The 16,852-nt window shown below is 45.8% G+C and overlaps 1 protein-coding gene and 1 long non-coding RNA gene across 2 annotated transcripts in view; one reads left to right on the forward strand and one right to left on the reverse strand.

The window, feature by feature from the left end:
* LOC148150499 (uncharacterized) overlaps positions 1–16,330 on the reverse strand; it is a 171,391-nt gene extending 155,061 nt beyond the window's left edge. The window contains exon 1 of the long non-coding RNA XR_015756873.1: positions 16,195–16,330. This is a non-coding gene — a long non-coding RNA (uncharacterized LOC148150499). The remainder of the gene's footprint in view (positions 1–16,194) is intronic.
* On the forward strand, positions 2,948–6,561 carry LOC122548799 (actin, non-muscle 6.2). The gene is made up of 2 exons (XM_043687576.2): positions 2,948–3,096; positions 4,974–6,561. The coding sequence occupies exons 1-2, from the start codon at positions 2,971–2,973 to the stop codon at positions 5,976–5,978; spliced, it is 1,131 nt and encodes a 376-aa protein (XP_043543511.2). The 5' UTR covers positions 2,948–2,970; the 3' UTR covers positions 5,979–6,561.
* Positions 16,331–16,852: the final 522 nt, after the last annotated feature.

Raw genomic sequence — 16,852 nt, forward strand, 5'->3', positions numbered from 1 at the left:
AGGGCAACATTAGCCTTTCGGGTGATACCTGTCCCAGCTGAGATTAAAAACACAAAGGCCAATTAGAAATAACAATGCTGATAGATACTCAGGTTTAATGTCTTCTCACATGAGAAATGTAAACAGATCTATGTTGGGGCTACACATGCGCCCCCTTCCACCCCTCTTCATCTGAAGTCATACAGTCTTACAGCACAGAAGACACCCTTCTGTCTGCACCAACCTATCTATACTAATCCCACTTGCCAGCACTAGGCCCATGCCCTGAAGGTTGTGCTTGTCCCACTAACCTTTAAAGTTTGTGAAGATTCCCTCTTCTACTACTCTTCTAATCAGTGCATTCCAGATTAACACCACCCTCTCGATAAAAAAGCTCTTCTTCAAATCCCCAATAAATCTCCTGCCCTTCATCTTAAAATTATGCCATTTCAATACTGACCCTTCACCTCAGGGGAACGGCTGCTTCCTATCCACACTGTACTTGTCCATTATAATCTATTTCCCAACCAGCCATCTCTGTTCTAAAGAAACAACCCGAGTCCATCCAGCCTCTCTCCATCATTAAATGCTTTAACCCAGGACATTACATGATGCACCCCCTCCCATGCAATCCCATCCTTCCTTATAGTGGTGACTACAACTGCACACAGTCCTCCAAATGTAGCCTAAGTAAAGTTTTGTACAGTTCTACATGGCCTCTCTGTTCTTATAATCTTTGCCTTTTCTGATAAACATAAGTGTCCCATATGCTTTCTTAATACTTTATTAATCTCTCCTGCTGCCTTCAAGGATCTGTGGACAAGGATCTCCATATTCCTCTGTTCCTCTGAGCTTCCTAATGTCCTATTAGCCAATTTTTGTGTCTGCAAATTTACTTATCATCTACCCACATTTTCTTTGATACCTTTTGAATATATATCACAAACAATAAGCAACCCAGCCAGCTCCCTGTGGTATGCCACTAGACACCAACCTGCAGTCACACAAACAGCCTTCCACCACCACCCTCTGACTCCTACAATGATACCAGTTTTGGATCCATCTCACCATATGCCCTGGATCAGATGTGCTTTTACCTTCTTTATCAGTCTCCCATATAAGAACATAAGAACCAGGAGCAGGAGTAGGCCATCTGGGCCTTCAAACCCACTCCACCATTCAATAAGATCATTGCTAATCTTTTCATGGACTAGATTAGTGTGTTGCTGGAAAAGCACAGCAGGTCAGGCAGCATCCGAGGCGCAGGAAAATCGATGTTTCGGGCAAAAGCACCTCATCAGGAACGAGACTCCCTGCCTCATTCCTGATGAAGGGCTTTTGTCCAAAACAAAAGAAAAAGAAACAGTGCTGATTGCTGTTGTGGAAACCAATTAATTTGGCACAAGTCTGGTTTCATTTTGGTGCCCTCATGAGCTGGAGACTCTCTGGGACCAGAGAACATTGTGTAAAGTTTGCTAAGTGCTCTCCATTAGCCTGTTGCTTTAAATATCAAGGTGTGGCTGAGCAAGCTCTGCAGGTAAATTACCAAAGAAGGTAAATTCTGTGCAGCTTGTCAGACAGTGCACAGAATGTGTGTGCTTTAACTCGTTGTGTGCTGGAACACTTTGCTTTATGGTGATTGCCATTGTACTGATACTGATTGCTCCCCAGCTCTTTGGAACTGAAACTTGCTGGCTATAAGAACATTCTGCCAGCTCACAGTGAGCTGTCATTCTTTCCATCAAAACGCAAACGGTGAATATTGAGCATGAGAGGAAACATTCTCTGGTGAGCATCACCACAGCCACTGATGAACAACAGTATGTTCTATTTCCCCAGCCCTAACTTACTCAGGGAGATTCAGGATCATTTAAGGTTGACTTACTCTTTCTTTGCTGGGTTCACTCAACGGAGCACAGAAATAAAAGGTCAGGTGTTATGATCCAAACCTACCAGCCCAAGACTGGAGTATCCTTTACATCTTATCGACAGTGAATATTTGGGCAAATTTCTTACTCCAAGTCCCATTCTCCTATCATCATGCCCCAACCTCACAGACCTACACTGAGCCCAGCTCCACCAACACTTCACTTTCAAATTCTCACCTCTCTTTTCAAATCCCTCCATTCCTACAACTCATCCCCTATCTCTGTCACCTCCTCAGCACCACAACACTCCACGATGTCTGCTTCACAGCCACATCTTGGACATCTCCCCAGTGTTAATCATTGCACCTTTGACATCTGTGGCTTTACTTGTTCTGAAATTCCCTCCCTAATCCTCTCCCCAATCCTTTAAGGAGCTCCTTCAAAAACCCACCAGTTTAACTAATTCAGTGTATAAATCAGTTTGGTAATCCTTCCTGTAAAATATTTCAGCGTTTAAAATGGATGAACCAGCATCATTTCAAATTGCTGCTTATGCCTTCTGTGTCCAGGGTATGGTGCCTGAGTTTAGCATCACTTGATAGTCACCAGGGAATTGTGGACTTACTAAGTCCACTCCCTAAATGGTTAAATCCAATTATGAATATTAATTCAAACGAGAAATGAATACCAAAATTAGGCTTGGGATGGGATATTTTATGTTTCAAGGAGTGAATAATACCAGGAAGTCACAAAATAATTGCATGATTGAACTCCACCCACTTGCACATCAATGGCTTGTCTGGCTGCATTTCATTGGCTGGCTGCTTCATGTGATGGGAATGTGGGTGGAGATTCATGCTCTTTAAAGAAAGTGGCTCTATAAGGAAGCATATCTGTTACCTTGGAAGTAACAGCTTAAACAGGATCGTGTCCAGAAGGTGATGGGAAGGTTTTTTCCTGAAAAATTGTTGCTGTTACTCTTAAACTGTGCAAGTTGCTGGGATTCTTGTAACTTGTCCTTGAGGGGGACATCAATTTGGTCTGTAAAATGTGTACTTTGGCCATTTTTTAATGGCTGTCTTTCCCTTTTTCTCTTTCAGTCACCTCCTGCAGATTCTAAACCATGGCCGATGATGAGGTTGCCGCTCTGGTGGTCGACAATGGGTCTGGAATGTGTAAGGCCGGCTTTGCAGGTGATGATGCTCCCAGGGCTGTGTTTCCCTCCATTGTGGGACGCCCCCGTCACCAGGTGAGTTTTTAAATGAGAAGTGATTTGCTACTTTTTTTGGCTCATCCAAGATGTAAATGTCAATTAACTTGAAGTAATTTAGTCACTAAAGCTGTAGTGCTTAACAATTACTGAAATGAAAGTGTGAACAACTGATTTACTTGTCCATTTAATTTCATTCATTTAGTGATGGGGAAACTTGTCTTCAAGTGTGGGATGTAACTGACTTTGACTTTTTTTGAGGCAAGGGTTTGAGCCTACTCCAATTGAGTGAGGGATACAACAGGACCAAAATTTACCTTATCACTTTCAAAACTGGCAACATGTGGTGACTTGAGTTTATCAAAGCTGTGTCATTTGATTATCCTCTTGGTACCTCAACCTTTCCAAGTTTTTATAAACTTTCCCTTTTGATACAACTTTAGTACAAAGAGCAGTCTCCCCAGAATAGATTGGGAATGGCACTTGTGTTCCTTTCCCCTTTAGCCCCTCTATAAAGTGACAGTTTAGCTAACTTTACTCAATTCCTGGAATATGGGTGTCATTTGATGGCATTAATTAGCTGTTCCCCTTGGTGTAGGTGGTGGCCCTTCAGTTTGAGAAAATTGACAGACATTTTTCAGTAATGGTCTGTCCTGTGGATAAGCTCTAATGCTGTGCTGTCCAAGAGGTGTCTACCTTTGTTCAGAAAGTCATGCATCTCCTCAGGTACTGGAAATACCTAGAGCTGTGAGAAATTCCTATTTCATTATGTAAATGTCTCCTCTAAGACCTTTCAAACACTGGCTTGCTGTTTGTGGGATGTTCCGGTTGAAGTAGTTGCACTTCAGAGTACTGGGAATTAAATTGTACAGTTAAGTGTACTTTTAATGTTTACAGATCATGTTTAATCACATGTTAGTGTGGAGCACAGTCAGCAGTCACAACAAGTTATAGTCCAACAGTCGTATTTGAAATTACAAGCTTTTGCGTGCTGATCCTTTTGTTGAGTGAAGCCCCCCAGCATTGATTTCTGACTTTGTCCACCCTGGTCCTATACTGGCACCCTTGCATCTGTACAGAACATCTTCAATTAATCACTGGAAGGTATAAATTGAATTCACTGTAGGCTTAAGCTTTGCCTCCTTTCTATGTTAGTGATAACAACGTGTTATTACTGAAACTCAGTGGTTCACAGTGGTTGCTAAGCCCCAATTCCCACTTTGCTAGAAATAGGCAAAGTTTAGATTAGAGTGGTGCTAGAAAAGCGCAGCATCTGAGGAGCAGGAAAGTTAACTTTTTAAGCGATTCCTAATGAAGGGCTTTTGCCCAAAACATATTTTTTTCCTGCTCCTTGGATGTTGCCTGACCTGCTGTGCTTTTCCAGCACCACTCTAATCTAAACTCTGGCTTCCAACATCTGCTGTCCTCACTTTTGCCTAGAAATAGGCAAAGTTAGCCTCTTAATTATTGGAAATTTAGGGGTCAGGGAAATGGAGTTTAAACACTTTTGGGCCACAGCCATAAACAAACTGTTAAGTGAACTTGTCTCCTCAGATGTGATATCACTGTAGACTAAACTGGCAAGCAGTCTTTTTGTACCATGACTCTATTTATACTAGCTTGTTAATTCCTTTGTAGTTTTAAAACTTTCTCACCAAATTTGAATTGCAATTAATCCCTCCACTAGGAAGGAAGATCTAATTGGTCCTGTTATGCTCGTTAGTAAAAGGTTGGTTGAATAATGGCTAAACATGTGAAATTGCCTATTAATCACTAGGTGTAGTAACAAGCTAGAACATGATCTTAATCCCAATACAAAGGAATTCCAAAACCACTTACAGCCCAAGATTGTTGTCAGTCAAGCTGCCTCCTGAAAATATCCTGATTTGTTCCATCCTGTTTGTTTCTTGTTCTAGGGGGTGATGGTTGGAATGGGTCAGAAAGACAGTTATGTTGGTGATGAAGCCCAGAGCAAGAGGGGCATTCTGACCCTGAAGTACCCGATTGAACATGGTATTGTGACCAACTGGGATGACATGGAGAAGATCTGGCACCACACCTTCTACAATGAATTGCGAGTGGCCCCAGAGGAGCATCCTGTTCTCCTCACGGAGGCACCCCTCAACCCCAAAGCCAACAGGGAGAAGATGACCCAGATCATGTTTGAGACCTTCAACACACCAGCCATGTACGTTGCCATTCAAGCCGTGCTGTCCTTGTACGCCTCTGGGCGTACGACTGGCATTGTGCTCGATTCTGGTGATGGTGTGTCCCACACCGTGCCCATCTATGAAGGGTACGCCTTGCCTCATGCCATCCTGAGATTGGATTTGGCTGGCCGGGATCTCACTGATTACATGATGAAGATCCTGACCGAACGTGGGTATTCCTTCACGACCACAGCCGAGAGGGAGATTGTGCGTGACATCAAGGAGAAACTTGCTTACGTTGCCCTGGACTTTGAAGCTGAGATGCAGACAGCCAGCACCTCCTCAGCCTTGGAGAAAAGTTACGAGCTGCCTGATGGTCAAGTCATCACCATCGGCAACGAGCGCTTCAGGTGCCCAGAAACCCTGTTCCAGCCCTCCTTCATTGGTGTGGAGTCAGCTGGCATCCATGAGACCACTTATAACAGTATAATGAAATGTGATGTAGATATCAGGAAGGATCTGTATGCTAACACTGTCCTGTCTGGTGGAACCACCATGTTCCCAGGTATTGCTGATCGGATGCAGAAGGAAATCACAGCCTTGGCTCCGAGCACAATGAAGATTAAGATCATAGCTCCCCCGGAGAGGAAGTATTCAGTATGGATCGGAGGTTCCATCTTAGCTTCTCTCTCCACCTTCCAGCAAATGTGGATCAGTAAGCAGGAGTATGATGAGTCTGGACCATCCATCGTCCATCGCAAGTGCTTCTAACTTGCTGTAGGGATCAGAACTAATTTAGACTTGTCTTGATTGTCACCTTCCCAAAACACTTTCTATTGATGAATTTGGTTGGTCTAACTTTCACCTTGCCACATTGTAAAACCCACTTGAATCCAAGATCATCTTTTGATCCTTGGGTTAAATGGCATGTGTGAAATATTGAAGCCTTTGGTGAAACATCCAAGTTTCATTCCTTTTGGAATGACTGGTAAGAGTTCTCTTTCAATTCTTTTAAAAGACAGTCGAGGTGGGAATGAAAGCAGCATTTGTGCTCCACTTGAGAATTAGACCCAACATGAGAACGTCTGATTGCTAACTTCTGATAGTAACAGAAACCTTGCCTTTATGCAGCTGTGCACACTACCAATTAGCATCTTCAAGAAATCACCTATAACCTGTCAATAGCTCATGATAGGATTGGAAGATTTTTGGGATGTTGGAGCTTGCAGGCATTATATTTTTGCTCCAATCCCCATGTTCTGGATTTCTGGAAGCTTAAACTATGAAATGTTACATAACTGCTTGTTTATACATGTTCAATTGTAGAATAATAAAATGGACTTTTGGTCATGGATATCTTGTTTCAATCATTAATTGCTCTCAATTACTAAATGACAATTTCTAGAATCTAATCACTTTACAAGGGACAGAACAGAAGCAAGAGTTGGCCTGAGCCTACTCTGTAATCCATCTAACTTGGCCTGATCCTGCTTTACCCTTGTATGATTTGATCCCTCATGTGGTGTATGTGTATATAACTTTATTTAAATATTCAATTTTGCCTGAAGCATTTTCAGGGCAAATAATGCCACCGGTTCATCACCAAAACAATTCTCTAAATTTCAGCCTTTATAGGGATAAAGTTAAAGGCATAAGTGGGGCCCATTGTAGCCCCTAGTTTGAATTTTCCCAGTCAACAGAAACTTCCTTTTAGTCTATCTTTACACTCCTCCCAGTATGGACACCAGGCTGACAAGTCTGTAACTGCTGGTTTTACCTTCCTTTGCCTTTTCCATGCAGGGGTTACGTTAGCGACCCACCACCGTGGAGGGACTGTTCTGTAGTCTACAGAATTTTGGAAATGCCCACCAATGCATTCCCTTTCTTGGGTCACTCACTCAAGAAGGCCACTAGACCCATCTTGATGGTGGAGGAGACTTTGGGCTAAATGGCCTAATTCTGGTCTTGGCCTGTAAGATATTGCTGAAATAGGGAAAGACATTTTTTAAAACAAAACACAGCTTCCAGGGGCCTGCCACATCAATGCTGTTGCTGTTGTTGTTAACATTTGTATCCAGCCTACTGCAGTGTTCCAGCAAAACTTAACACAAGCTGGAGGACCCTCTCCTCCTCCAGACAGGTACCCTCCAGCTTTACAATATCAGAATGTGAACCGCCCTCTTCCTGGTTTGTTACTTTTCCCCCTCCTATCTCTAGGTCCTGATCTGGATGAGTTCCCAGCATAGCTGGTCCACTTTCAACTATTTACAATTTTCACTACCACTCCTAGTAGTTTCATCTCTGGTTTAAAAGGGAGCTGAGGGGCAACTTTTCCAGAGAATGGTGTGTAAATAGAACAAGTTTGTAGAGGGGAGTACCATTACAACATTCAAAAGATATTTTGACAAGTATTAAGTCGGAAGGTTGTCGAGGATGAGGGTGGTGGTGGTGGATGAAGATAGTTCGGGCCTTTTTTCCGCCTCCGTTTGGCAGAGCTTGTCTTTGCTCTCAACATAGAGTCCTAGAGATGTACAGCAGGGAAACAGACCCATCTGCACACCCCAGTTATGTCTGTCTGTAGAGTGTGTGGAACATTCCTTATTCGATCCTGTTCTGGTCATCACCCACAACACTTTGATTAGATTACATTATAGTGTGGAAACAGGCCCTTCGGCCCAACAAGTCCACACCAACCTGCCGAAGCGCAACCCACCCATACCCCTACATTTACCCCTTACCTAACACTACGGGCAATTTAGCATAGCCAATTCACCTGACCTGCACATCTTTGGACTGTGGGAGGAAACCGGAGCACTTTCTCCAGTCCGTCAATGATATCACCAGTACTGCTTCCCTTCCTTATCCGGAATTGGAAATGTTTATCTATTTCGCTCCCAATTTCTACCCTGTTCTCACGTTCACTTGGTCCATTTCTGACTCCTCCATTCTCCTCCACGTCTGTGTTTCCATTTCTGGGGATAGGCTGGCCACCAATATCCACTACAAAACCACTGGCTCCCACCGTTATCTTGACGATACATCCTCACACCCTATTTTCTGTAATGACTCTGTTCCATTCTCTCGGTTCCTCGGTCTCTGTCACGTCTGTTCTGATGATGCTAACTCTGACAAGGTTGTCCACCTGCTTCAACCAAAGTAGTTGACAGGGCCCTCAGCTGGGTCCATTTTCACCTCCTGCACTTCAGACCTCACCCTCTCTCTTCCCTCCCACAATAGCATCCTCGTCAATAAAGTGTGGAGCTGGAGAAAGCACAGCAGGTCGAGCAGCATCAGAGGAGCAGGAGAGTCCACCTTTCAGGTCCGCACCTTTCATCAGGACTCCCTCTTGTCCTCACCTACTATCCCACCAGCATCCATATCCAGAGGATCATTACCTGTCATTTCTGCCACCTCCAGGTGATGCCACCACCAGACACATGCTCCCCTCCCTTGTCAGCTTTCCGCAAGAACAGTTCCCTCCAGTGCACCCTGGTCTACTCCACCTTTACTCCAACATCCCCCTGACAGCATCTTCCCCTGTAACCTCAGAAGGTGTAACAACTGCCCATTGACTTCCTCCTCCGTATCCAAGGGCCCCATGCACACCTTCCAGGTGAAGCAGTGTTTTACCTTCACTTCACTCAATCTAGTCTAGTGCATTCGCTGATCACAGTGTAGTCTCCTTTACATTGGGGAAACAAAGGGTTGACTCAGTGACTGCTTCACAGAACACCTACATTCTGTCTGCAAAAAAAAAACACCCTGAGCTTCCAGTTGCCTGCCGCTTCAACACACCATCATATTCCCTGGTCAACATCTCTGTCTCAGGCTGGCTGCAGTGTTCCAGCAGGGCTTGGCGCAAGCTGGATGAACAGGGTCTCATTTTCTGCTGCTGAGCTCTGCTGCCTTCTTGATTCAATATCGAATTCAACGATTTTAGGGTTTGAGGTACCTCCTCCCATGGCCTTACCCCAAACCGCACACAGCAGCCTTGTGATTATATGGTCTGCTGTTACATAAATGTCCACAATGACTCCGAGCAATGTTTCACAGATGCACCACAGAAAGCATCCTGTTGGGATGCATCACAGCTTGGTATAGCAACTGGGGTGACCAAGAAGGTAGATGAGGGCAGTGCAGTGGACTGTAGCAAGGTCTTTGGTGGGTTGTTGAGTAAGGTTAAATCTCATGGGATGCAGGGAGAGCTAGCTGACTGAATACAAAATTGATTTGACAGTAGCTAACGGAAGATGGTGGCAGAGGACTGTTTTTCAGACTGGAGGCCTGTGACCAGTGGTGGGCCACAGTGATTGGTGCTGGGTTCACTGTCATTCATCAGTTACATAAATGATTTATATGAGAATTTAGGAGGTATGGTTAATAAGTTTGAGGACGACACCAAGCTTGCTGGTATAGTTGACAGTGAAGAAGGTTATCTGGAAATATAGCTGTGCTTGATCAAATGGGCAAGTGAGCTGAGGCACGGCAAATGGAGGTTATTTTAGATAAATGTAAGATGTTGCATTTTGGTGAGTCAAACCAGGGCAGCAAACTAACTCTGCAGGGGCATGGGAACCTAGACTGTAGCTTTAGGGTGCAGGACTTGGAGTGTAGGGAGGTTAGGAACATGGCATCAATCTCAAAGGAGGGTGCCTGTAAACAGGAAAGTGGCTTGAAGTGTGTATACTTCAATGCAAGAAGTATACGAAATAAGGTAGGTGAACTTGCAGCGTGGGTTGGTACCTGGGACTTCGATGTTGTGGCTATTACGGAGACATGGGTAGAACAGGGACAGGATTGGCTGTTGCAGGTTCCAGGGTTTAAATGTTTTAGTAGGGTCAGAGGTGGGGGTAAAAGAGGGGGAGGTGTGGCATTGCTTGTCAAAGATAGTATTACAGCGGTGGAAAGGACGATGGATGAAGACTCGCCATCTGAGGTAGTTTGGGCTGAGGTTAGGAATAGGAAAGGTGAGCTCACCCTGTTAGGAGTTTTTTACAGGCCTCCTAATAGTCCTAGAAACGTAGAAGAAAGGATTGCAAGGATGATTCAGGAGAAGAGTGAAAGTAATAGGGTGGTTGTTATGGGGGACTTCAACTTTCCTGATATTGATTGGGAAAGCTATAGCTCTAGTTCGTTAGATGGGTCGGTGTTTGTCCAATGTGTGCAGGAGGTTTCCTGACACAATATGCAGATAGGCCAACAAGAGGTGAGGCCATACTGGATTTGGTTCTGGGTAACGAACCAGGCCAGGTGTTAGAATTAGAGGTAGGTGAGCACTTTGGGGACAGTGACCACAATTCGGTGACTTTTACTCTAGTGATGGAGAGGGATAAGTGTGCACTGCAGGGCAAGAGTTATAGCTGGGGGCAGGGAAATTATGATGCGGTGAGGCATGACTTAGGATGCGTGGCTTGGAAAAGTAGGCTTCAAGGCAAGGGCGTAATTGATATGTGGAGCTTGTTCAAGGAACAACTATTGAGTGTCCTTGATAAGTATGTACCTGTCAGGCAGGGAGGAAAGGGTCGTGTGAGGGAGCCGTGGTTTAATAAGGAATTGGAATCCCTTGTTAAAGGGAAGAGGGCGGCCTATGTAAAGATGAGGCGTGAAGGTTCAATTGGGGCAATTGACAGTTATAAGGTAGCCAGGAAGGACCTGAAGAGAGAGCTAAGAGCAGCAAGGAGGGGACATGAAAAGTCCTTAGTTGGTAGGATTAGGGAAAACCCAAAGGCTTTCTATAGGTATGTCAGGAATAAAAGAATGACTAGGGTAGGAATAGGTCCTGTCAAGGATAGTAGTGGGAAGTTGCGTGTGGAGGCTGAAGAGATTTGGGAGACATTGAATGAATACTTTTCGTCAGTATTCACTCAGGAACAGGACATTGTTGCCGATGTGAATATTGAGTCACAATTAATTAGAATGGACAGCTTTGAGGTATGTAGGGAAGAGGTGTTGGAAATTCTGGAAAGGGTGAAAATAGATAAGTCCCCTGGGCCTGATGGCATTTATCCTAGGATTTTCTGGGAAGCAAGGGAGGAGATCGCAGAGCCATTGGCCTTGATTTTTATGTCCTCGTTGTCTACAGGAATAGTGCCAGAAGACTGGAGGATAGCAAATGTGGTTCCCTTGTTCAAGAAGGGGAGTAGGGATAACCCTAGTAACTATAGGCCGGTGAGTCTCACTTCTGTTGTGGGCAAAGTCTTAGAGAGAATTGTAAGGGATAGGATTTATGAACATCTGGATAGGAATAATGTGATCAAGGATAGTCAGCATGGTTTTGTGAAGGGCAGGTCGTGCCTCACAAACCTTATTGAATTCTTTGAGAAGGTGACTAAGGAGGTAGACGAGGGTAAAGCGGTAGATGTGGTGTATATGGATTTTAGTAAGGCGTTTGATAAGGTTCCCCATGGTAGGCTACTGCAAAAAATACGGAGGTATGGCATTGAGGGTGAGTTGGAGGTTTGGATTAGGAGTTGGCTGGATGGAAGAAGACAGAGGGTAGTAGTTGATGGTAAAGGTTCATCTTGGAGTGCAGTTACTAGCGGTGTTCCGCAAGGATCTGTTTTGGGACCATTGCTGTTTGTCATTTTTATAAATGACCTGGAAGAGGGGCTAGAAGGTTGGGTGAGCAAGTTTGCGGATGATACGAAAGTCGGAGGAGTTGTAGACAGTGAGGAAGGATGTGGCAGGTTACAGCGGGATATAGATAAGCTGCAGAGCTGGGCAGAAAGGTGGCAAATGGAGTTCAATGTAGGTAAGTGTGAGGTGATTCACTTTGGTAAGAGTAACAAAAAGATGGGGTACTGGGCTAATGGTCGGATACTTGGTAGTGTGGATGAGCAGAGGGATCTTGGTGTCCATGTACACAGATCTCTGAAAGTTGCCACCCAGGTAAATAGTGCGGTGAAGAAGGCATATGGCGTACTGGCTTTTATTGGTAGAGGAATTGAGTTCCGGAGCCCTGAGGTCATGTTGCAGTTGTATAAGGCTCTGGCGCGGCTGCATCTGGAGTATTGTGTGCAGTTTTGGTCGCCATACTAGAGGAAGGATGTGGAGGCACTGGAACGGGTGCAGAGGAGGTTTACCAGGATGTTGCCTGGTATGGTAGGAAGATCGCAGCAGGTCAGGCAGCATCTAGGGAACAGGAGAATCGATGTTTCGGGCATTAGCCCTTCTTCAGGAATCCTGAAGAAGGGCTAATGCCCGAAACGTCGATTCTCCTGTTCCCTAGATGCTGCCTGACCTGCTGCGCTTTTCCAGCAACACATTTCCATCTCTCATCTCCAGCATCTGCAGACCTCACTTTCTCCCATGGTAGGAAGATCGTATGAGGAAAGGCTGAGGCACTTGGGGCTGTTTTCATTGGAGAAAAGAAGGTTTAAGGGTGACTTGGTAGAGGTGTACAAGATGATTAGGGGTTTAGATAGGGTTGACCATGAGAACCTTTTTCCACGTATGGAGTCAGCTATTACGAGGGGGCATAGCTTTAAATTAAGGGGTGGTAGGTATAGGACAGATGTTAGGGGTAGATTCTTTACTCAGCGAGTCGTGAGTTCATGGAATGCCCTGCCAGTAGCAATGGTGGACTCTCCCTCTTTATGGGCATTTAAGCGGGCATTGGATAGGCATATGGAGGATAGTGGGCTAGTGTAGGTTAGGTGGGCTTGGATTGGCGCAACATCGAGGGCCAAAGGGCCTGTACTGCACTGTATTTTTTCTATGTTTCTATGTTTCTAGCACTTGTACAGAAATGTTAAAAAACAAAGAGATCTAGGAGTACAGGTTCAAAGCTTCTTGAAAGTAGAGTCACAGGTAGACAGGTGAAGAAGGCTTTTGGTGTGCTTGCTTTCATCAGTCAGAGCATTAAGTGTGGGCATTGGGACATTTTATGTCAGCTGTACAAGACATTAGTGAGGGTACACTTGCAGTACTGCATGTAGTTCTGGTCACCCTACTATATCATTAAACGAAAAAGAGTTCAGAAAAGATTTATTGGGATGCTACCTGGACTGGAAGAGTTATAAAGTGAGGTTTGGATAGGTTGGGCCTTTTGTCCCTGTAGCACAGAAGCCTGAAGGATGATCTTACCAAGTTTGGATGGTCCGGCAAGCTTACGCTCCTATTCTATTTCTCCCCCATGGTCAATCCTTTTATCCTTCTTTGCTGAAATCAGTTGTGAATTGGCAAAGAGGCGGCTTATGTAGAATGTAATCTAGTTTAATAATATTCTTTGGGGAAGGAAATCTGCTGTTCTTACTCGGCCTGGCCTGCACGTGACTCCAGATCTGCATAAGTGTGGTTGACTCTTAACTGTCCTTTGAAACAACTGAACAAGCCGCTCAGTTTCAGGGCATTTACGGACGGACAACAGATGCTGACTTTGTCAGCAATACCCACATCCTGTGAAAGAAGTGAAAAGAAACCCACTATCGCAGACCAGACTTCTGAATGCCCTGTTTCCGGGTTGTAAATTCTATGCCAACCACAAACAAGCAAACAGTGGAAAACAGTATAAAAGTTTTGAGGCACACATTGAAAAGTTGGAGAGCCTGAGACAAGCCTGAGCACGGGCCAGTGAGACATACAGGAAGGCAGAGTGTGTGAGACAGAGAGAACCCTGAGGGCAGGAACCTGCCCCAACGGAAACTGCAGAGACACTCCACATTCCATACCTTATATGGAAGAAAACTCCAGCACACAAGAGTGTCGGTTATAGGAGTGGCAGGTGAGAGAACGAGTAAATGACATGTAATGTCAAAAAGAGATCTTAATCAGGAGCCTCAATGTCCCTTCCAGAGAAGGGGTTCAGTGGTTGAGAACCTGCAACTCTGAGCTGGTGGGCTCAGAATCCATGTTAGTTTCATACCTGGTTGGGGACATTAAATTGGACTTTGCAAACAATAGTTTTGAAATGTAGTTACTGTTTTACACATAGGAATCATTAGAGCTAATTTGCACACAATGAGGATCTAAAAAAAATGCAATATGCCACATGTCCTGCATTTTTTTTTGGTGACCGAGATACATATTTTGACACTCAGGGCAAACTTCCAACGCTTCCTCAAAATGAATATTGGCCTTGAATCAATTACATCCACCAGCATGAGACAGCAGACTGGGTCTCGGTATAATATCAGAAAATGAAGATGGCCAGCACACCAGTGCTTTCACCACTTACTATGAGACAGTGTGTCAATACCTGAGTAATGACCTCCAATACTGCAGCACTGACCCTCAGAAGGTTCAGCACTCCAACAGTATCGACACTCCAACTGTGCAGCCGTCCCACAATACTGACCCTTTGACAGCGCGTACTCAACCTCCAGGAATGCAGCACTCCCTCAGCGCTGCCCCCCCAACAGTGCAGCACTCTCTGTGATGTTTTGTCAGTATGCGGTCCTTCACTTCTGTGTCTTAGACCCATACAGTCATAGAGGTCTACAGCATGGAAACAGGCCCTTTGACCCAACTTGTCTAGCTGCCCAGTTTTCACAATTTAAACTAGTCCCATTTGTCGTATTTGGTCTGTATCTTTCCATACCTATCCCTTCCATGTGCCTATCCAAATGTTTATGAAATGACAAAATTGTATTTGCTTCCACCACTTTCTCTGGCAGTACGCTCCAGACACTCACCACCCTCTGTGTGAAAGATTTGCCCCCTGTATTCTTTTGTGTCTCTCCCCTTTCACCTTAATTCTATGCCCTCTATGCCATCAGCAAACTTACTAACCATATCTCCTAAATTCTCATCTAAATCATTTATATAAATGACCAATAACTGTGGGCCACCATTAGTCACAGCATCTGGTCTGCAAAACAACCCTCTACCACCACCCTCTGTCTTCTATGGTCAAGCCAATGTTGTATCCAACTGGCTATTTCTCCCTGGAGCCTGTGAGATTTAAGCTGACTCAACAACCCACCATGTCACAACATTAGCCACCCTCCGGCACTTCACCTGTGGCTGTGTATGATACAAATATCTCTGCTATGGGTCCTGTAACTTCCTCCCTGGCCTCCCACAAAGTCCTGGGATACACTTCATCAGGTCCCTGTCTCTGACAGTTCTTTCATTAATGCACTGGGTGTATTAAGCTGAATGGTGGGCGAAATCCAGGCTTAAAAATGTGTTGCTGGAAAAGCGCAGCAGGTCAGGCAGCATCAAAGGAGAAGGAGAATCGACGTTTTGGGCATAAGCCCTTCTTCAGGATTCCTGAAGAAGGGCTTATGCACAAAACGTCGATTCTCCTGCTCCTTTGATGCTGCCTGACCTGCTGCGCTTTTCCAGCAACACATTTTTAAGCTCTGATCCCCAGCATCTGCAGCCCTCACTTTCTCCTAGACGCCCAGCAATGTCTAATTCTGAGCCCTGTCCTGTGGGAAGGCTGACAAGAACTTGGAGAGGTTGCGGAGGGGACGGATTTACTGGACAAAGTCAAGGGCTGAGGGACATTAATGCCCAGACACGGCTGGTGAACCTCATCAAGTGGAGCAGGCGGGGAGGTTCGATAGAGGTGTTCACTGTATTTGTGGGTGTCACTGGCCAGGCCAGCATTTAATTCCCATCCTGAGAAGGCCTTGAAGAGTCAGCCGGATGGCTGTGGGTCTGGAGTCACATGTAGGTCAGACCGGGTAAGGATGGCAGATTTCCCTCGCTAACGGACGTCAGGTGACGGTCTGAGAGAGAGAGAGACACACACACACACACAGAGGGAAACAAGGTGGGTGGTTTAAATGTCCAGAGATCACATTCCGGAGACAGTCCCTATCCAGACGTGCTCAGGATTTCCAGAACTTTCCGACTCTCATTTCAGATTTCCAGAATGTTCCAAAGATTGAAAATTAAAACCTTGATGACTGAACCGTGAGGTAAAGATGGTCCCAAATGATTCCTCCCCAATCCATATCACAGCAAATTACCCAAAATACACAAAGTTAAAGGACCTCAGCTAGGCCCAAGGCAGAACTGAAGGTCACTGCAGTCTTACATTTCTCTAGCGCCGAGCACAGACTCAGCCTCCCAAAGCTCCTCACAGGAAATGGTGGAACATTGACATCCATCAGATCCGACCATGGCCCTGGATCAGGGCAAAAGGAGGAACAAGATGCCCCCCTCCATCAAAATCTCAGGGGGGCAAGAGAGGCTGACTGACAGGGGCAGGGGGCGGGGTCTGTGTGACTGACAGGGGCAGGGGGCGGGGTCTGTGTGACTGACAGGGGCAGGGGGCGGGGTCTGTGTGACTGACAGGGAGAGGGGGCGGGGTCTGTGTGACTGACAGGGGCAGGGGGCGGGGTCTGTGTGACTGACAGGGGCAGGGGGCGGGGTCTGTGTGACTGACAGGGACATGGGGCGGGGTCTGTGTGACTGACAGGGGCAGGGGGCGGGGTCTGTGACTGACAGGGGCAGGGGGCGGGGTCTGTGTGACTGACAGGGGCAGGGGGCGGGGTCTGTGTGACTGACAGGGGCAGGGGGCGGGGTCTGTGTGACTGACAGGGGCAGGGGGCGGGGTCTGTGTGACTGACAGGGGCACGCGGCGGGGTCTGTGTGACTGACAGGGGGAGGGGGCGGGGTCTGTGTGACTGACAGGGGCATGGGGCGGGGTCTGTGTGACTGACAGGGGCAGGAGGCGGGGTCTGTGTGACTGA

This window comes from Chiloscyllium plagiosum, unplaced genomic scaffold, assembly GCF_037043375.1.
Source record: "Chiloscyllium plagiosum isolate Xiang-an unplaced genomic scaffold, Cpla_swu_hap1 HiC_scaffold_4, whole genome shotgun sequence".
In the NCBI taxonomy this organism is placed as follows: domain Eukaryota; kingdom Metazoa; phylum Chordata; class Chondrichthyes; order Orectolobiformes; family Hemiscylliidae; genus Chiloscyllium; species Chiloscyllium plagiosum.